General features: G+C 40.8%; 1 protein-coding gene across 1 annotated transcript in view; it reads right to left on the reverse strand.

The window, feature by feature from the left end:
- SPAG16 (sperm associated antigen 16) overlaps positions 1-21,878 on the reverse strand; it is a 1,123,687-nt gene that overhangs the window by 574,598 nt on the left and 527,211 nt on the right. The window contains exon 11 of the mRNA XM_066575621.1: positions 14,137-14,280. Coding sequence (XP_066431718.1) covers positions 14,137-14,280 — 144 coding nt within the window. The remainder of the gene's footprint in view (positions 1-14,136; positions 14,281-21,878) is intronic.

A 21,878-nucleotide genomic window follows, 5' to 3' on the forward strand; every position in this document is an offset into this window, starting at 1 on the left:
TTGTTCTGGTCTATCTTAATATCTAAGAGTAGACAAAAGTTACCAGCGCTCCAGTGCAAGTGTCAGAAAGAGGCGTTCTATAAAATTTGAGCACTAACTTCACAGGGGTGCTTTGTTCTCGGCACCCCTGAATCCCAGATAGCAGGCAATATCGCAGGTGTAGCAAAGAAGTAATAATTTATTAAATAATATACAGCGACACGTTTCAGCTTGAATGATAAGCCTTTCTCAAGCATACTCTGACAGTTTTATGCTTGAGAAAGGCTTATCATTCAAGCCGAAACGCGTGGAAAAAAAAAAGCAGCTCCGGACCCGGCATCCCACAAACAAAAATGCTCGAGTCTCCCATTGTAGTCAATGGGGTTCGTTACTTGAGTAGAGCTCTCGAATTTTACGAAATGCTCGAATAACGCGGACCCGAGCATTTGGGTGCTCGCCCATCTCTACTGAGGAATCAAAACTTGTTATCTTTGGTATATCATGGAGGGTTTTTGTACACAATCAAATATGTGAAAGGATAGTTCCTGAGTGTCTGATGCTCAACTGTCAATATAAAGGGAGAAGCGTGATGGTCTGGGGCTCTTTTGCTGGATCCATAGTTAGCAACTTGCACAGGGTGACTTGCAGACTGAACAAAAAGGGCTACCACAGCATTTTGATACACCATACAACAGCCTCTGGTGTAAGCCTATTTGGTCATGGATTCATATTACAGCAATACAATGATCCAAAACATAATTGTATATTATGTCAGAACTACCTAAGAAGACAAGAATATGCTGGTAGGCTTCAAAGAATGGAATGGCTTGCAGAGTTTCCAGACTTAAATCCCATTGAGCTTGTTTGGGATGAACTGGACAAAAGGCTAAAGGCAAAACAACCTACAAGTGCAGCACATTTGTGGGAACGTCTGCAACAACAGAATCTGCCTATAGGGGGACACATACACTCCTTTCACAATTACTGATAAGGATCACACAGCTCCTGTCACACAGTTATAATAGAGGAGATCACAGTTCATCCTCGTGACTGTATATTTATGGTCTGTAGTTTATTTAGGCAAGTATAGAAAGTAATGATAATTAAACTGTTTCAACAGCAGGCAGAAATAGTATAGTCTCCAGCTAATGCTGTGCTGATGCATCATGGGATATATTTGAAAGTGAAAGTAAAAAGCTTTTCATGGAGACATGAGTGCTGTCTTTTACTTTATTTAGATTTATTGTTCATCCAACCAGGATGAAGAATGATTTATCCCAACAGACAATAGTAGTCTCTTATACCACTTCAGTCAAACACTTGGCATTATGCTATTTGGACTTGGAACATGGCTGCTCAGCTAAATCCATGTGGATTTCAAGGAAAACAGTTTAGGGTAGGTTAATACAGCATTTTTGTGTCTGCTGTGGCTTTGCATCCTGGAGCTCTGGCTAAATCGCTGAAAACAGCATTCTGATGGAAACATGGACTCCACTATAGGCTTTTTTGTGAGTCAAACAAATACTAAAATTGAAATAGAAATTTTTCATGTGTTTTGCAATTTTTGCGGGACAAAATAGTGCTGTCAATTACGTAAGGCCAGTTTCGAAACTGCGTTGGGAGCTCCGTCACAGGGTATTAAAATACAAATCATTGCTTTTTCTTCCATCCAAAAGCCGGGCGGAAAGTGGACGATTCCCATTCTAGTGAAAAATTAGCCCGTGCAATACGGAGTGAATAGAACCCATTGCTTTCAATGAATTTGGTCACATGTGCGTTTTTGTGCATATTTTGGTCACACAAAAAAAGGCAAAATGTCCTGTTTTGGTATGTGTTACACACCAATTTGCCCATATTTAACTTAGTTGGGTATTGAAATCAAAAGGAGCATGCTTGCATGTTTTTTTGTGCGTGACATACGTACGGCATGCATGCAAAAAAATACAGTAAGGATTCCCCGCAGAATTTCCGCCCCTGGACGCCTGCATAGGATTGCATTACAGCATGCAATCCTATGCAGACGGCTGCGGTTTGTCTGCACAAAATCACGCGCAGAAAACAAATCGCGGCATGCTCCCGGCCGTCACTCCCCGGCCGCCGGCTCCGCTCTGCGCATGCGCCGGCGGCCCAGCCAGCACATGAAAGAGCCGAAGATGCTGGAGCGGGTGAGTCCGCGGTGCTCTCTGCAGGCGCTTGGGTCAGGTCCCGCTGCGAGAATTCTCACAGCGGGATCCGACACAGCCGTCTGCAGGTGGCCTAAGATACGCACAGATGCATGCATAAACACAATGCCATTGCACAAATACACAGCACCAATATGTGTGTAAATAACACTTTGGTCCATGCGAAGTCAGCCTTATAGTGAATGCAGCAACCATCTTTTACACCATATACACTTCATCACTAATTGGACCTCTTCTATAGTCTTGCCTTGCCCAAAAGTTGCAGTTGAGTCGTTGTTTCTCTTAGATCTTTCCACTTCACAAAAAATTACTTACAGTTGATCAGGGCATTTTTTTTTGAAAAAGTGATATCCCATAACAATACCGCACTGAAATGTTCTGAATATAATGGGTACTTGTTGCTATGGACACTGAATCTTTGCATTGCCTTACTAAAATTTGGAATTCAAAGCAATACATGAGAGTATATCTGCATTTAAAATGCTAATTGAATTCCGGAAAAAAACACCAGCCATAAATCAAAAATATTCAACAATACCCCACAGGTAAAGAACACAGTTTTTTTCTTTCCCCTGTCCGGCTGATATATATTCCTTGTCTAAGCAGAATTAGAATAATTATAATGCATGGAGCATTTGTAAGGCTGCTTAATAATTGCCTAACGCCTTGATCCTTTTGCCCCTCAGCATGCGTTTTATTAACTATTCCAGCAATCGCTAGGCTGCAGCAGAACTCGTGAGATTGAATCATCCAGCCGGCATCCATATTCATGATAGCGTCAATCATTATGAGTGAGGAGGCGCCAAATTAATAGAAAATTCTGCAACAACACAAGCAAATAAACAATCTTCGTATGCCATCTGTGGGTAATTAGTTAGCAGCAAGCCATCTCTTCTCTGGAGTTTGTATTATGGATCTTTTCCCCTTAATCTATGTAAATTTCAACAGTTTTTAGGCAAAACAAATTACAGAAACCGTTGCTTTCTAATGAAAAGTAAACTTTGTTTACAGTTCAGTGAATAGAATTCCTTTTATCAGGAAACAGTTGGTCGCTCTTGCGGGGCAGATCACTCTTTTTTTTTCTTTTTTTACGGTTATAGGTAATCTTTTAATGTGTGCAGTAAAGGAAGGATTGGCCTTGTGCCGTTCCTAAACCTCTATCTCCTCAACTGTTAAATAGGATTTCAAGTCTGTCAGCAAAGCTTACTTTATTGATAATTGTCAAGGTTCCCATTATCCACCTTTTACTGAAGAAAGAGCAAGTCTGGCTTAGTGGTATTTAATGCTTACAAATAAAAATAGGAAACAAATCCCAAATGCCTGATTCATTTGCTGTATTTGCATAAGTCATTCAATTAGTTTTCAAAGGAATGCACTAACTAATCTAGTTATTTTCTGGTGGAAAACATAAATTGCTGAATATTTAATGTATGAGTAACACCACAACTCCCAAGGCTATTCTGCTATTTCCGATTGTATCAGCAGGGTCAAGAAATTTAATTAATACCCGTCAATTCAGCTGCTTTCAGACAAGTATATTTTAGCTCCGGATTTGGTCCGTGTTGCGGCCTGTAATACAGAGTTAATATAAATCTATGTATCTAATCACATGACTGGATTTTTCATGGTCATTTTATAAAAACGTAGCATGGCCTATTTTTGCGCATTTTCCTTCTCATTGCTATTATTTTCTATTGGGTACATGCTGATTACTAAATGCCCAGCAGAAATTGTACTGTAATTTAAAACACATCCATGGTCCTCCCCTGGGCACTGGAGGAGCAGGACATGCCTCAGAGAGCTCCTGCTTGCAACCTCTGGCCCCCACAACATTGTGATCCCTTTGGTGCCCTAAGCAGCTATAGAGGACCAGTGTCCCCTCTGCTTGCTATCAGGGAACCCCACACCTGCCACCTCGGGGACCCCTGCCGCCGCCACGCTGATGCTTCGATGAGGCCTAGCTGACTCCGGAGCCGCAGCCTAACATTTCAGCCACTGCGGATGTTGTAGGGAGCCAGCCTCACCGCCTCCTGAGTCACTTACAGCAGCGAAGGCTCCCGATAGACCGCACCTGCCCGCTGCTCCTGGTCTGGATTCCTGCTGCTGCGGTCAGGACCTGGAGTCATCATATAAAGTTCGTGTCAGGCCACACTTGGGTAGTTGTGCCAGAGCCTCTCTTCAACAAAGGTACAGACTGGAAAACTGCCAATATTAACAACTGCTGCTGTTTCAGCAATCGGGACTATTCTAGACTGCTGACGATTTGGGGGAGATGGGCTGTATTGGCAACAGTGCAAAAGAAGGTGACACAGCAAAGCCACTTAACCCTCCACAGGTTAATGCCATCAGAAATTATGAGGAACCAAACTGGCCCTGATGTAATCCCCCCAGAGAACTGCTAACACCTACGGATACTGAATAATTTAATCTTGTGAGGAACCACACCCATATTATGAACCTGCTGCCAATTCTTTGCTGATCTCAGAGACTGAGTGGGCTTTTAACCCCTGTGCATCCAGTTCATGAGACCGCCAGATCCAGAGAGGTCCAAATATGGACATTTTCCATAGTGCAGGCACACTGGCACGGTCAACCCGACAGTTTGATTTGGAAAAAATGACTACAACCGGAAAACAAAAAAAACAACTCTCCAAAATTACCAAGGAAAAAGAACAGAAAGAATCTCAGCAGCATCCATCTTCGCCAAAACTTGGTCAGCCTCGTGACAGAGCTACATGGGAACCTCACCTAGAGGAGTCAGACATTTCTTCCTCGCCGGCCTCTCCATCAGCCACCTACTTCTTTCCCTGTTTGACAGTAGATTGGAGATGCTGCATAAATCTATCAACTTAACGCTATCACAAATCACCGGCAACATCCAAAGACTTGTAGAACTGGAGGTGAAGACCCAAAATGCAGAACAAATGAACATAACTCTGGAGGCCTCACTACAGAGATGCCAGTCAGAAACTGAAGTGCTTTGAGAAAAAAATTGATGACCTAGAAAATAGACATCGCAACAATCTACGCTTTGTTGGAAAACCCAAGTCAGTGACCAATAACCAACTTATTGTCTACATGACCATGGATCTTCCACAAGCTTTTCAACTCAAAATACCTACTGATCCTCTAATGATAGGGAAATCTCATCGCATCAGACCACCTAGGGACGACGACAATAATGGTAGAGCCCGACCTTGTCCAGTTATAGCTAAGTATATGCACTAGCCGACAAAAGAAGCTATTCTGCAAGCATACAGATGCCATTGTGATCTGCTAATCCAAGGGGTGAGCATTTTGTTAGTAAGATCTACTTTCTCTAATGGTTGTATACAATTTCTACTGTCTTTACTTGAAATGGTCCTGACGTGCAATATATTTTTTTGTATGACGAAAAAATCTATCGCCAATGCCAAGGAACGGCAATGGGCCCAAATGTCGCACCAACATACGCCAATTTGTATATGACGTCTGTCGAAGAAAAATACGCCTATACCTCCCCAGGCTGGGTCTTTGTCAAAGCCTGGTGGAGGTATATAGACGATATTTTCTTTTTATAGGAAGGCACATGTGAGGAATTGCAAGATTTTCCCAGTTTCTTGAATATGATTTTTCCGGAATTACAATTTACCTTGACGCATTCGGATATTGTGATTCATTTTTTAGATGTCCAAATTACTAATATTGATAGGACACTTATCACAGATATTTACACAAAACCAACTGATAAGAACAACTTGCTGCTTTACAGCAGTTTTCATTCTGAGAAAATGTGCAATTTGCTCCCCTGAAGCCAGTTTTTATGGGTGCGTAGGATTGCTCATGATGATTTTGTGGATAACCGTTTGAAGGAGATGTGCGACAGGTTCCTCTGTAGAGGTTATCCGGGTGAACGTTTGGCACAATTATGTTCAAGGGTACATACAGTACAGCGAGAGTCCTTATTATTAACTAACAAGAAGGACAAGAATTCTGAGAGAATACATTTATCTCCACGTACGGTCCCATGAGTGGAAGAATTTCACAAACCATTGGCACATACTATCCGAATGTTGTCCGACTATTCCAGAATTTCAAGCCCCACCGTTGTTATCATACCGTAGGGGGATCTAATCTAAAGGATATGCTTGTACACACCACTGGTGGCAAGAAGAAAGATAATTCCTCACATAGCACATTCCTTCCTGTAAAGAAGGGCAATTTTCCGTGCCTTTTATGTTCTTGCCGCGGCAATATGCCCAAAGGCGACAAATTTTGCCATCCACGCACTGGCAAAGTATATTACATCAATAGTAGATATTCTTGTTCCTCTTCTTTTGTGTGGTTTACACAATTTGTTGTCTGTGCGGACTACTCTGTCAGTGAGACAACGTTGGAGGTACGCAACAGGATTACTAACCACAAAAGCACTATTAGGACTAAAGAGTGATTTGCCCGTCACCAGACATTTTGTGGAGAGTGGACACTCGGTGAGTCAGTTGCGTTACCGGGTCATAGATCACGTGCCACCAAATAAGAGAGGAGGTGATAGAGAGAGACAATTAAAAGTCCAAGAGTTGGGATGGATCCATACTCTGGATGCACTTCAACTACAGGGTTTAAATTTGGACTATAATCCCTTAATGGTTTTATGAATGAGCTGCTACTACTCTGTATTTCCATTTGACAGACCACTTGTTTTTAATGTTTCACTTATTTATGTTTGTACTTTAGGATTCAGGATATTCGAGCTGACGACGCCTTGCACTGTGAATGACCATGATTCCGATGAAATTGAAAGAATACATTTACAGTCATTACGTAGAGGCCAACTATTTCTGCAGATATAAATTTCAAACATTGTTTCTCCCGAGATATATGATTTTGATGATAATGAAGTTTTAATATGGCATTGGGTTTCCTAATTATATTGGTGATACATAATTTTAATACAATAGTACACTATTATGCAAATTTTCAATATGTAGTACTTTTGGGTAGGTTTGGCCCCTTTTTGTACACTTTTGCTAACCACCATCAATATTTTGACACACTATAAGTGGTAGTGATGTGCAAACTGGATATCTAATCAAGTGAAGTCAGGTATTTTTGTGAGTGCAATTACTTATATTTATAACCTTGCTAGTATTCTCATTGTTGGATGTAGGTACAGTTGTGTACGTTCCGCTCTAGGCGCGCGATATTGCAGAGAGTAGCACTCTCGGTTGGGTCATGTGATAGACTGCGTGGTGGTCACATGACGTTCTTTGCGCATGCGCAGTACGGAGGGGACGACAACAAGATGGCGCGGTACAGTGGGGATTTTGGTCTCCATCCGCGTCATATGATGCCACAGTCTGCACATGCGCAGCTACCTATCGACAACGCGAGTATGGCGTTTCTCACGAGGTTACTACACAGATGCCAGGCTCTTCACCTGCTAAACCTTGTTTCCTCACACACCACCGTGTTTACAGGTGGGTGCATTTTAATACTAATTTTGTATTTATGTGTCTGTTGGTCAATGTGGGTTTAACTTGAAAAAGGCTGAGTACATCGGCTGAAACGTCTTTTGTTGTATGTGGATTAAAATAAAGTGACATCCTCTTTATGAGGATGTGATTGTTTTGGAACCTACTTGCTGCTCCTGGACATTCTATACTCTATTGCTCTATTGACACTGATAGACCAACTCAATCTATGTGACCCATGGTGACTGCTTAACACTGCCAACAGGGAATACACTTGCTGTTCTAATGCACATCATTCTTTCTCAAGTATTGATTTTTTTTTCCTCATATCAAACTCTCTTTTTGATCAACACCATTAATCCACAATTGACCCAATAGTTCTTTCTGACCATGCACCAATCACACTAAAGCTTCAAATGGTCCCTTCCCGGCGATGATCACAGCTGTGGTGTTTCTCCACCTTTTTGTGGGAATCAGAAGATTTCGGGGAGTACTTGAGACTCCACTGGAATAATTATGCGGATATCAATAGGGAACATGAGGACGATATAGCACTGTTTTGGCTGGCCTCCAAGGCTGTAATGCGAGGTCATGTCATAGGTTATGCTTCCCATAGACGGAGGAAGTTTCACAAGGAGTTTGCGACCTGCACACTTCCCTGTTAGCGTCCCAGAAAGAACACCGACTCTCCAAACGATAACTCATATCAAACATTCCTGACAGTGAAACATCTTCTGGACACATTTGCACATACCCATTCACATTGGTAGACTCAACTAATAAGAAATAAATTTTATAGATGGGGCAACAGGACGGGAGGTTTATTGGCTAACCTAGCCAAGCAGCGTCAACCACACAAGCCAATCCTAGCCTGAAAACACCCCACCACCGGTAATACAGTAACTAACCAGAAAGAGGTCACTCAAATATTATATGACTATTTTGAGGATCTCCACAGGGCAGAACCGTCTAAAAATTCAAGACATACATGCTTTTTTGCACTGGGTCGGACTACCCAGGCTTACAGATGAACAAATATCTGTTAGATGCGGCCATACAGGAGGAAGAAGTGCGAGTAGCAATTGCGATGTCAGTAGGGGGGGCGGGGGGAGGGATTATGGGTTATAGGAATAACCAATTTTCCCACAATTTTTGCCAAAAATCAGTTTGGAATAACTAAATTCGATTTGCAAAAATCAGGACAATTTTATCACCCAGTCAATCAAGATCAGCAAAACTACTCTGAAGGTCATTCCGACTCTTAATCTATTCTGTAGTACCATTTTAGATCATCGTCTCCAACCTCTTGCTTTGTTTTCTTGACTAAGGAAAATTGGCTTCCCACAATTTGTTATTTTGCCCTCTATCCGCACAATATTTTCTGTGCCAATGGCTGCCATACAACCACAAACTGTAACAGAAACACTCCTAACACTTAACAGTTGGCAAGATGTAATTTCCTTGAAGTGCTGTTTTTTTCCCAAGCATACCTTTTTGGAATGTGACCAATGAATTCAGCATTTGTTCAATGCTGATTTCAAAATGCCTCTGGCTTATCTAAGTGTTATGAGCTTATTGACATTTTCTTTATGCAAGCAATGCTGCCTAGTAGATGTGTACATTCCTACAGTAATGGCATAAAAGCATTCCCACAGGTCCTTGGAAATGTGTTGTGCATACCTGACCAGTCTGCAAATGGTTCTAAGAGAGATTTTGTTTGCCTCTCTAGTCTTTGCCTTGCGTTTCCCTTAATTTCAATTTCCATGCCAGTTCAAACAGTAGAAGTTGCAAGCTAGAAGAATGTAGCTCACATTCACAAATTTATATACATATTTGGGTTTTATGCTAGTATTACCTGCCATTTTGTTATGAACAGTACTTAGAAGCAGGGCCACGTGATTGTTAGTAACTGAAAACATAATTCAAAAGTTAAAATCAAGGTGATGGCCGATTTGGTTGGCGCTTTTGGAAAAATGCCAGCTATACCAGAATGAATGACTTCCAAGATATGAGGATTACTAGATTTAGCTTGGAATTGCCATTACTTTATTGCTATTGTGAAATAACTAAATGAGAGATGGAGATGCACTCTTAGATTCTAGAATTTGTAGAATTACTACAGCATATCCATTTCTCAAGCAGTGCAGAATAAGTATGATTTTTTTAACAATGTTCCTGACATGTTCATGAAATAGAGTCTTCTTTCGACTTTCCTATTAATTATCTGCTGTCTTCTACACCAGCTACAGAGACCTGGTAACTTCCTGACATAAGTGGTTGGGAATTTAACTTCTGTCTTTATATTCAACGAAGATCTCCAAATCTAAAATTGCTTATCCCTGGCTCTCTTTGTAGATGAATAAGACCTTTAAATAGTGAGGTCAAGCCATACGAAGAATCTTTCTTCACAATTCAGATGCAGCAGAATTCTGTTTTGTTTAACTAGGGCTTCGGAAACATGGCCTTATGATGACATTTAGCTGTGTTTGAAGTCTTTATTTTTATAGTGACTGTTGTGACCCTAAGGGCTTCTAATTCGCAGCATTTTTTCTAAATTTATGACATGGACCATTCTTGGAGTCTAAGTGTCCATTATTCTTGAGATACATCATTCGAAAAGAATAAATAGAATTATAGTGTAGTGTATGGATTTATAAAGTGTAATTCATTGAACATTTCAAACTATGACTTAAGTCATAGTCCTTACGTAGATTACAGATACTTTACTCAAAACACTTCAAAGGAAAATTGTGGCCATGAGTGTTTTTTGGAGATAAGAAGAAGGTGAAGAAGGAAAAGGAGAAGAGAATCCTTTCCTTATGCATACTGATCCAAGCAGTTGGGTGCATGACAGAAACACATGTGTTGTACTTTAAATGCAGACACAAAATATAGGCTTTGTTAAAAGTGTCATATCATATTGGGTTTTTTTGCTAAAGGATATATGATGGATATTACAAATTTGGTTTGATCCATTTTTAACGGAAACTATTGGGGGTTACTAATTTATATTTGATCCGTTAGGTGTCCGTTTTTTTGTACCTGGCAGAATAATGAAGCAGACTATTGCTAACAAAGCATGAGACCTGTGTAAAAGAGCAAAAGCATCTTGAAGTCAACTATGCTATATCTCTGTCTGCCCAATAGACTTCTTGCCTTATAATAAGTCCAATTGAATGTTCATTTGAGGACACCGATCTATATCTGTGTCCAATTCAACATTGTGTACAAGATTTCATTACATCAACATAAAAATAAACATTACATAATTATAATGTTAATGACTATTTAAGAGGTTGTCCAATGAATAAGTGTTAATTTACTTACTAGATTATGAAAAAAATAAGTTTTCAACCGGAATCTTAAATAATCCATGGACTGTATCACTGTTACATACCGATTATGGCATCCCATAGTGTTCTTTTGATTCCCTTTCAGAATGCCCGACTAATATGTTCAGTGTCTGTGGTCACACATGCCCAATAGCTCAGTCCTATTGTCTGGATCCCAATGTGTATGGGGTATTTTCTGTTATTATAAGAACCAGCCAATAAGAACCAGTGCACTAGAAGTGGCTTCTTATATTCAGCATTGGACATACTGTATTAGGTGGATATTCTGAGAAGAATTCAAAATACCAGCAGGGTACACCATACCAAGTATGTAATAGCCATATATAATCACAGAAGCATTTTTTAAATTATTTCAATTGAAAAGGTCTGTTTTGCCTGATTCAATGGAACAAATTAATATTTAATTATGAAATAATCCACTTAGATCTTTAGTTAGAGATGGTGACTAATTCTAAGGACAGGCCATCAATGTTGCGTTTGTGAGGGACTGCAGCACTTACTGGAGAACTGCAGCCCCTTTATTCTGTTGATCAATGGAGGTCATAGGGATTAGAGATGAGAAAGCACGCTCAGATAAGGCAGTTACTGAAGCGAGCATCGCTCTTCTCGAAAAGGCCATCAATGTTTTGATTGGTGAGGATTAGATCCCTATTAGAGATAAGCGAGCACGCTCGGATAAGGCAGTTACTCGAGCAAGCATCACTCTTCTCGAGTAACTGCATTCTCATCCGAGCAGGCTCAGGGGGGCGGCGGGGGAGAGCGTGAATGAGATCTCTCTTTCTCTCTCTGTCCCCCACCGGCCCCCCGAGCCTGCTCGGAGCAGTATGCAGTTACTCGAGAAGAGTGATGCTCGCTCAAGTAACTGTCTTATCCGAGCGTGCTCGCTCATCTCTAATAGGGATCTAATCCTCACCAATCAAAACATTGATGGTCTTTCAATGTTTAAGTTCCTGTAAACCCCTTTAAATCAGATGCCAAAATTAGTTAAAGTAATTTAAATATGTGCTGGTGGGAATGGAACTCAGTCCAGTTTGTATCTTTAAATGTATTTGATACACTTATATAATACATTTAATAACATTAATTAAAGGGAATCTGTACCATCCGTTTGCAGTCCTCCATAAGAGCATTACAATGTAGTCTCAGGCATGCTGATTACAGTGATCTGTTTGCTGTATGTAGCTGTGCAGCAGTTTTGGATAAACTTGCATTTTATTAGGCAGCCAGACACAGAGTACTACAGGAAGTAGTCTTCGACATACCTGAGCTGCAGGTAGCCATGCCTACTTCACCCACCAGTCACTGATTGATAGCCATTTTTCTATGCATAGCAATAGGCAGACAGTTGTCAATCAGTGACTAAAGGGCAGGATCGGTGAGGTTAGCTGCAGCTCATGAATATCGAGGACTACTTTCTGTAGTACTGTGTCTGGCTGCCACTAATAAAATGCAAGTTTCTTTCAAACTCCTGCACAGATACATACAGTAGACATATCACTGTAATCAGCATGCCTGTCACTACTTTATGCTTCCCTCAGAGAGGGCTGTGATGAGGTGGTGACATATTCTCTTTAAATATTATTTATCCTTCCCTGTTTTGCATATCTTGTGGGACTATGGGTCTTAGAAGTTACTAATTCTCTTTGTTGGAATTAAGCTGGTAAAAGGTCTTTAGAGCAATGCCCCTTGAAAAAAAAGTATGCAACATAGACCTCCTCCTTACAGGTGGCTATCCTGTTACTCAAACCACAACCCTATATAACGCCTACTGGCTAAGACAATCTCAACCTTTATAAAGAAGCCTTGAAACATAACTTGGGTTATCTTTAAAATCAGTTAGGTGTCTCTGGTTTGCCTGATAACCCTATACAGACCTATGTGTCTCCATGATTTCCGACTACAAACAAGCCCTTTGAGTAGTCTGATCCTGCTTTTTATGTGTTACTCTCTTCCAACTGTGTATACTTTCTGCCAACTTACAGACAATAGAACAAGGGACCAATGGAAGTACCACTCAAATGTAAAATCACACTGTTTTTTTATGCACAGAAGAAATAAAAACTATGTTGTGCAAGTCAATAATTGTTCCATTTAAAAGAACAACCATTACAAAAAAAATAGGATTTTCAGTAACACTATATGCATAAATCAGCAGACATTCGGAAAAGTTGAAATGGATGATTTTTTTTTGTATGATGTATAAAAAAATAAAAATGCTAGGTCTTCTTCTCATAATTAAAGAATGCCGTATACGGCTACTTGTAAGGATTACACACTGACCACTAATGAGAAAATCTTCCCTGGCTCTCTGTGTGCCGAGGTCCCTAGACACCATGGAAACAATGCATTAGTACAATCAGATTAACATCCTCTTCAATAAGCTGTGTTTTATTTTCCAAATGTTCTCAAACACAGTATTTCATCTCACTAATAAAAGAAGGGACGGGCGGTAAGAACGTGTTTATACACAAACCAGCTATAAATTGTTCATGGTCTTAGTATATTTTACACCGAATAGGGCAATATAGGTGGTACATATCTCCACGCAACTATAGGAAGAGTACGTGGCATGAAGGTTACTGGGGATTATCAAGGGCAGAGAGGACTTCAAGCAATACGACTGGTTGCTAATGAAGGATCCCTGCCCTGATCTCCTGATATATCTGCTAGAAACCCAATCAACATCACAGTGCTCACACACAAAGGCTATGGAAACAAACACTTCATATTATTATCATCATTAACTCATAGACCGAGTTTAGGGTAACCCCGGAAGAAAGTCTTTGGACGTTGCTACGATTTCATCCGCTTGTATTACAAACCAGGCACAACATGGTAATTAAGCGCAAAGCTTTGGCTAACCTTGAAAAGGAACTGAATTGTCGAAGACATGCTACAGGAACAGCGAACTATGCAGATGAAATTTACTGCTTTCCATCGACCATTACTAACAGAATTCAGCTGTAAATAGATTCCAACTTGTTGCCTATATTTCACATGCCGCCTGGCTTCTAAAGCACTTTCTCATTTGCTCACCACTTTCAACCTCATGACACTACATTACATTGTGTTGATCACTGAAAATTGCATTTTGGCTTCTCTTGTAGATTACAAAACATAAATATCACTTAGATGTTGCCATCATTCATTAGGATAAACAGATTTGCCTACTTTGGATGGAAGCAGCAGCCAGAAAGCCAATCAGAGTGTCCTTCACCAGTCATGATGATCTCTCTACTGGGAATGGACCACATCTTCCAAAGACGGTCATCACTGGCGGTGACCAAGATTTCCTTGCGAGGATGCAAGGCCAAACTGTAAAACAAATTGTGAGAGTAAGGAATAAATATAGCAAATCGAAGCAGACAAGCACTCCAAAACACAACTAATAGCTTTTAGTTTTATAACCTCACTCATTAAGTAGACTTGGCACAATGAGAGAAAAAAAAAGTTATGTAAGGTGGTGAATAAACACAAACTTCTGGCATGCAACAGCTTTAATAAAGGCAAGGATCCACTCCAAAACTTGTGAGTTGCACTAAAATTGCTAATTACCATGATTGATACCAAACCTTAATGTTTTCCTGAGGGAAATAACGTAGTGAGCGACCTTCTAATGATCATAAAAACTCAAGCTACAAGGTTGATCATACCTAGTTTTTTCACAGGGAAATACTGCAGTAGACTCATGCAAGGAACACAGTGGAGCCATGAAGCATTATAGCTCTTACACACTAGAGGTTGAAGGAGTTGTACCAAGATTACAAGTTATGCCCTATACACAGGACAGGACATAACTTGCTGATTGGTAAGGGTCTCACCGATGAGACCCCCATCAATCCTGAGAATATGGGTCTCATGTCACTCCTCCTCCTCACTGCAGGCTTACTGTTTCCCCTGCAGTGATGAGGAGACTAAATGGAGCACTGATCGAACAAGCTTAGAGATGAGCAAACATGCTCATCCGAGCTTGATGCTCGTTCAAGAGAGAAAAAAAAAAGCTCGGCACCCGGGGGGTCCATTGCAAAAATGCTCAGGTCTCCCCATTAACTTCAAAGGGGTTCGTTACTCGAATAGAGCTCTCGAATATTGCGAAAAGCTAGACTCGAATAACGAGCACCCGAGCATTTTGGTGCTCGCTCATCTCTACACAAGCTCTATCACTTTCAATGGGATTAGTGAAAAAGCAGCGCATCGAACACTCAGATTTTTCCATCAGCCCCATTAAAATGAATGGAATGCTGACTGCGCATAGTTGGCTGGCACTCCATTCATTCTGAAATCACAGCAGGGGGAGAAGTGACCCCCATAGTGACAGGCAGAGGGACACATGGGATCCATGTTTTCAAGATCCGTGGGGTTATCAGCAGTGAAACAAACACTGATCAGCAATTTACCCCCTATCCTGTGGATAGGAGATAACATATGATCCTGGTCCAACCCCTTTAATTACTAACTGTTGTAAAAATTCTTACTATAGTACAAGCGATCAATTAATCACAAGTTCAAATGGGACTAAGAGTGATCAAAAAGATGTAGGTTTCCAAAAATGGCATCAATAAAAACTACAGCTCACAATGCAAAAAAAGGCAGCCCTCACACAGGCCAAGCGACAACAAAAACAAAAATGTTACGGGTCTCAGACTACGGCAACAAAAAGCAATTTTTGCTTAATAAAATATTTACTTTTAAAAACTATATAAATTTGGTATCACCATAATCATACTGACCCATAGAACAAATTTCAACACTCCAAAAATGTTATAAGTGCACTTTTTAAAATTTCTCCCCATCTAATAATTTTTAAAAGCTTTTCTGTGTACTATATGGTAAATAAAATGGTATCATTAGAAATACAACTCCTCCCGCTAAAAACAAACATTGACAGGGCTATGTCAGTGGAAGAAATTAATAATTATGGCTCTTGGAAGGCAATGACACAAGGAAATAAAAATTTTTTAAAAAGCTCTGGTCCTGAAGGCATTAAATGTACTAATGCAGGGCTCAGTCACACGGGCGTTTTGTCACACGATTTTTTGTGCGCATAACATGCGCTCAAAAAATCGTGTGACCTAAGCGGGGGGCACGGCGGGAAAAAACGCTGCTAGCAGCGTTTATCCGCCCGAAGGGCTCAGTCACACGGGTGTTTGTACGCTCAAAAAGAGCGCTGCCCGCTCTCCTCTGCCACAGCTGTGGCAGAGGAGAACGATGTTCTCCCATTGAATTCAATGGAGCCGGCAATACAGTCGGCTCCATTGCAAGCAATAGGCTGCCGGCAAGTGCTATATTCAAATATAAGCCCTTCCCTGAAAACCATCCTAAAAAGTGTAAAAAAAAAAAAAAATCTATACTCACCTCTCTGCAGCTGCCGAGGCTCAGCCGCATCCAGCCGGCTCTTCTCCTGAACTGCTTTCAGTAGTATTCAGCAGGAGGGGATTTAAAATCCCCACCTGCTTAATGGGCTGCCTCTGATTGGCTGAGCACTGTGACCAATCAGAGGCAGCTCTCAGCTATTGAATGACAGCTGAGAGCTGCTTCTGATTGGTCCCAGCACTCAGCCAATCAGAGAAAGCACTCACTCATCCATTCATGAATTCAGAGACAAACAGAGAGAAAAAGACTTTGGTTTAATGATATTTGACTACAGGAACGGTTACAAAGGAAGATTATACAAATTGGGGAACATTATACAAGAAATTTAAGTGTGGGCTGTATATTTCCAGAATTTTACCTTCAAATGTTTGAAAATCCATAAGTAGAATATTTCCAGCTGTAAGTTTGCACGTTTATCAAACATCTTGATATTAGACAGTTAACAATATGGGCTTCATGGAACTAGGGAATGCAGGACATCTGCAAACCGGCACCTTTTTACGAGCATCTTCTGCATCAGGAAAATGTCACTAGGAACTTTTCAGTGGTTAAGATAAGCCCTAATCACGGTCATTTCACCATTTGCTGTTTGGCATGAGCTCCTTTTGAAAGAATTATGAAATGTGTTTCTTTTTCTAGTCATTCCTTTCCCTGGCGTTTCTATATCACAAATGATTGGCTGAATGTTCTCATCATTTTGTTCCCTCAGGTCTCTCCCCATGACAACAATAACTTGGAAACTCGTCTGACTTAGGCCACTAAAATGGATCCAATCCCTTGTTGCAAATTGCTTTGCTTCTGCATTTTGCAACAGAGATATCACAGTTGGGAATCGTGCAGAGATTCCTTGAGAGTGTCTCCGGCTGACGAGAGCTATCTAGCCGAGACACCTGGCTGGCTTCTGTGTGCTTTATCATAGTCATTCATCAGGCTCCATTACAGAGCTATCTATACGTCTGTAACAGAGACGAGAGCAACGGAAAATTAGAATGTGCCAAAGAAGAAAAAAAATGGTACTTGAGCCACATCAAAACTCTGCACCTGTCCTTGAAAATAGCATGAAATGATATACATGCCTAGTAACTGGTCTTTTTAGAACTGTCATGCTACTGTAGCTTCACTGAATTATTTGCAAATACATAATGCTTTACAATGTAAGTCTGTTTCGGAAACAGCGACGGCCGATTCATGTGTCATTATAAAGTATATGAAGGGGAAAGTCCTATAAGGATCTAAGAAACAAAAGGGCATGAAGTAGAAAGGATGAAACATATAAGCATAGTACACCATGTAACTATGCTCAGTGTGGTGTGATCACATTCATGAAATCATTCTAAGGCCGTGTTGATCTGTAAGACGGTTGAAGAGTTACCCCCATAAGTTTGTTTTTTGGATGATGTTACAAATGTAACAGGATTGACGTATCATGATCACTCGATTTACAGCATTGCAGTAATTAAGTTATCATATTGTGTTAAATGTTAAGTAAACATTCACTACATTCGTACTTGTGTAACTGTTTTGATCATTTTTGTACCTTTCGGTAGTTAGGGAATGCAGATTGGTATTTTTTTAAGGGGTGGGCCAATTTTGGACTTGTGCTGCGCTAAAAGGTGGCATAGTGTGATGCAGCAGAAAGAGTGAGCGGAGCTCTGAGAGGAATGTGCTTTTACGGTTTGTTTCTTTAAACCTTTTGGTGTCACAGAAGCAGCAAAGTTTAACATGACTTTTAAGGTGTTATAATAGCTCTCTGTGCCATGGTTTACCTCTTCAATTGCTTTACAATAGCTTTTTCCTGTTGCGGTAAGAACAATTGTTTAATGGCTTAAGGCAAGATAAGTTGTAACAGACAGTTATCACAGACAAGTTAGAAAGTTAGAACTTTGCTACATCTGTCCAAGTGTTTAACCCTGAATGTTCCCATGGGAAATCGAGCTCAAGCGACTGGAGTAAGATGTTAGAACATATCTTGGGCACACTACATCGTGTTTCCCATATGTTTCGGGAGGAGAACAATGTTTTGACGGTCATCCATCCTGCACTACCTAGTCATGACACAGGGCATTGAGAGACCATTTGTAACATCTCAACTGGTGTTCTGTAAGAATAAAGAGTTTATACTGTTTTAAGCAAAGAAACACGAGAGGTGGGCAATATTACAGGTTGGGCTATAACTTTCTGATCAGTGGAGGTCTCACTGCTGAAGCTTGCACCAATCCTAAGAAAGTGGGTGCAGTGTCCTATGGTTCTCGGCAATATGGGATACTTTTCCAAGCAATTGACATCACTGTAAGTGGAGTGCTGGCTAAGCATGGACAATCGGTCCTCAATTCATTTTAATGGGGCTAAGGGAAAAACCCAAGCACTTGCTGTCCAGCTCTCTCCCCAATCCCATTGAAAATTAAAGGGGTTGTCTCGCGCCGAAACGTTTTTTTTTTGGTTTTTTTGCATAGGCCCCCCGTTCAGCGCAGGACAAACCCAAGGGATGTTTTGAAATAAAAAAAAAATATTTTACTTACCCGAATCCCCTCTCTGCAAGTACTTTCTTCTTTTCCTCCAAGATGGCCACCGGGATCTTCACCCACGATGCACCGCGGGTCTTCTCCCATGGTGCACCGCGGGCTCTGTGCGGTCCATTGCCGATTCTAGCCTCCTGATTGGCTGGAATCGGCACACGTGATGGGGCGGAGCTACGCGATGACGTGTAGAAGGGGGCGGAGCCAGAATGCCGCTCGTGCCCGGACCGACCAGAAGGGAGAAGACCCTTCTGCGCAAGCGCGTCTTATCGGGCGATTAGACGCTGAAATTAGACGGAGCCATGGAGACGGGGACGCCAGCACCGGAGGAGGTAAGTGAATAACTTCTGTATGGCTCATATTTAATGCACGATGTATATTACAAAGTGCATTAATATGGCCATACAGAAGTGCTTAACCCCACTTGCTTTCGCGAGACAACCCCTTTAATGGAATGGAAGTGTGCTTGCATGACCGCTGCTCTATTAAATCTCCTTCTCACTATAGGAGGTGCAGTAAGCCAGCAGTAAGGAGCACAGAGGACGCGGGACCCTTGTTGTCAGGATTAGTGGGGGGCTTAGCACTGAGACCCCCACCAATCAGCACGTTATCTGGATAGGGGATAATTGTACTTCTTATACAACCATTTAAATGACAGTTAGACTTTTAAATAATTATCAAAATAAAGTCCATTATATTTCGATTGACAATAGTTTTGTAAGGTACAATGCATATTTAGATGAACACTTGTTGGTTATGTTTCTGCAAACAGATACAGTTTAGATACATATTATCGAAAACCGCCTAAGTTCCATCAAAGGGCTATAAGTTTCATCTGCAATGTGACTGACAATCAGGCAAATTTGTGTATTAGTCATACCATTATTTAACAAGTTCCCCTGGCTGCTGTTTCAGAGTTTCTAAAGAAATCAGATCTTGTAAACATTCACTGTGAGTTTATGGATGAAAATAATGAACTTGGAAAAGTTACAAAGACTGAAGACCGGCATGTTTACTGAGCCGAATATATTGCGAGATGCCCCCGCCCCTCTGGAACCTCATTACACAATTCTTTCAAAACCCAAGAACTCTGAGACTAATCAAACAGCATGTGGCTTATTGATGAATATTTGTTTAGCCGCTTCATCTCCACGCAGTCTACTGTAACACAAATGCCATTATTATTTGTAATGTACTGCCACAGTGCCCAATTAGTTTAACTCTGTAGATGCCAAAATCTCATCATAAGGCTTCACTCTACTGCACAGCGTGACATATAGTATATACTGGTTACATTATTTTTAGAAGGTCTGGTATAAATCCACTCAGTGTCTTTGAAGCTTTAAGCCATGGATCGGTATAAACTAGCATTACAATTTATTAATTTAATTATAAACTATTCTTTGTATCACCAACTAACCATAACACATAGAAAATACACATTCTAGTCCCTTTAATAAAAGTATTCGTTTAACTTGTGGCACCACTTTTATTTGGTTTGGCTTGTGTCATTCTAGCATTGTAAACGCCGTGATAACGCTATTGCCACAACTTCACGGTATGGATGTGGTCCTAGTGTAGGCACAGTCATTGTATAAGTGCCAATCTAGTTTACTTTTCGGAAGAAGTTACTAGACTTGGGCATGGGCCTTTTTAGGACTAGTGGCTGAAGATATAATCATGGATGGTAATGGAGGTCTGTCCATGATAAGAGAAAGGCTTGAGTATGTAGTAAGCCTAATGAAAATTTCAGCAATGCCGCAAATTCCCCTTATTTTCCATCTCTAGAATATTAAAAGTATGTTGATCTCCTGACAGGCAGCTTACACAGCAGCCAGTCTGAAAGTAGACATCTAGATTCAGAAAAGCACTCGTCAAGCAGTGCAAGTAACATTTACTGATGAGGAAATCTGTCAGCTCAAACATGCAGTCCAAACTACAGACATCATGTTATAGAGCAGGAGGAGCTGAGCAGATTGATATATAGTTTTATGGGGAAAGATTCAGTAAAACTTGTAATTTAGTCATTTAAACCTTTGCTCATTCTGAGCTGCACAGTCCAATGGGTGGTCCTATTAGTTATTGACAGCTACCCCTGTATGTACAGATCACTCATAGCTCCGCCCATCGGACTGTTTAGCTCAGAATGTCCATTGGTTTAAATGAATAAAATACAAGTTCTATTGAATCTTTCCCCATAAAACTATATATCAATCTGCTCAGCTCCTCCTGCTCTATAACATGCTGCTTGCAGTTTGGACAGTCTGTATGAGCTGATAGACTCAGCTTAAAGATACACATATACAGTACACTAAGGCCTCATGTCCACGGGGGAAATCAGATCCGCTGCAGATTTGTAACGCAGATTTGGGCTGCGAATGCAGTGCGGATGCACTGTAATTGTCTTTTATTTTTCATGCGGGAGATCAATTGAGCTATGTGCTCTATGAGCTCCCGCACGCGTGATCTGCACCTAAATGGAGCATGTCCATTTTCTTTCATGCTCCAGAAATTTTTTAATTCACTTTTATTGACCATCCGCGGGTATTTATCTACCCACGGGTGGTCAATGCATTCCTATGGGGCGCGGTTCCGCGTGCATGAAAAACGCTGCGGATTTTAATTCTTAATTTGCCCGTGGACATGAGGCCTTAAATTGATGAAAATGTCTGCTTTTAAACAAAAACGATTTTTCGTCAAGTAAATTCAACAATCAACACTTGTTTTAGCCAACCAATGGCAGATTGCTACCATCTGGAAAGAAGCTGAAAATGTTTGAAATTTTATGCTGACAGTCGGACAAAAGATCTTTTCGTCCAGGAACAATCTTTCATTCAAGGAATTCTCCCAGACAGATATTTCTTCTGTCACCCACTGTCAATGAACATGTATGCCTGGTTTGAACAACTGTGATGGCCAATATAAGTTAAAATGTGTATGGCTTATGATTCTCACAAGCCTCCCTAAGTTTAACCCCTTGGTGACGGCCCTATACTGTCTTTACGTCCTGCTGTTGCATACAGT

This window comes from Eleutherodactylus coqui, chromosome 8, assembly GCF_035609145.1.
Source record: "Eleutherodactylus coqui strain aEleCoq1 chromosome 8, aEleCoq1.hap1, whole genome shotgun sequence".
Classification (NCBI taxonomy): domain Eukaryota; kingdom Metazoa; phylum Chordata; class Amphibia; order Anura; family Eleutherodactylidae; genus Eleutherodactylus; species Eleutherodactylus coqui.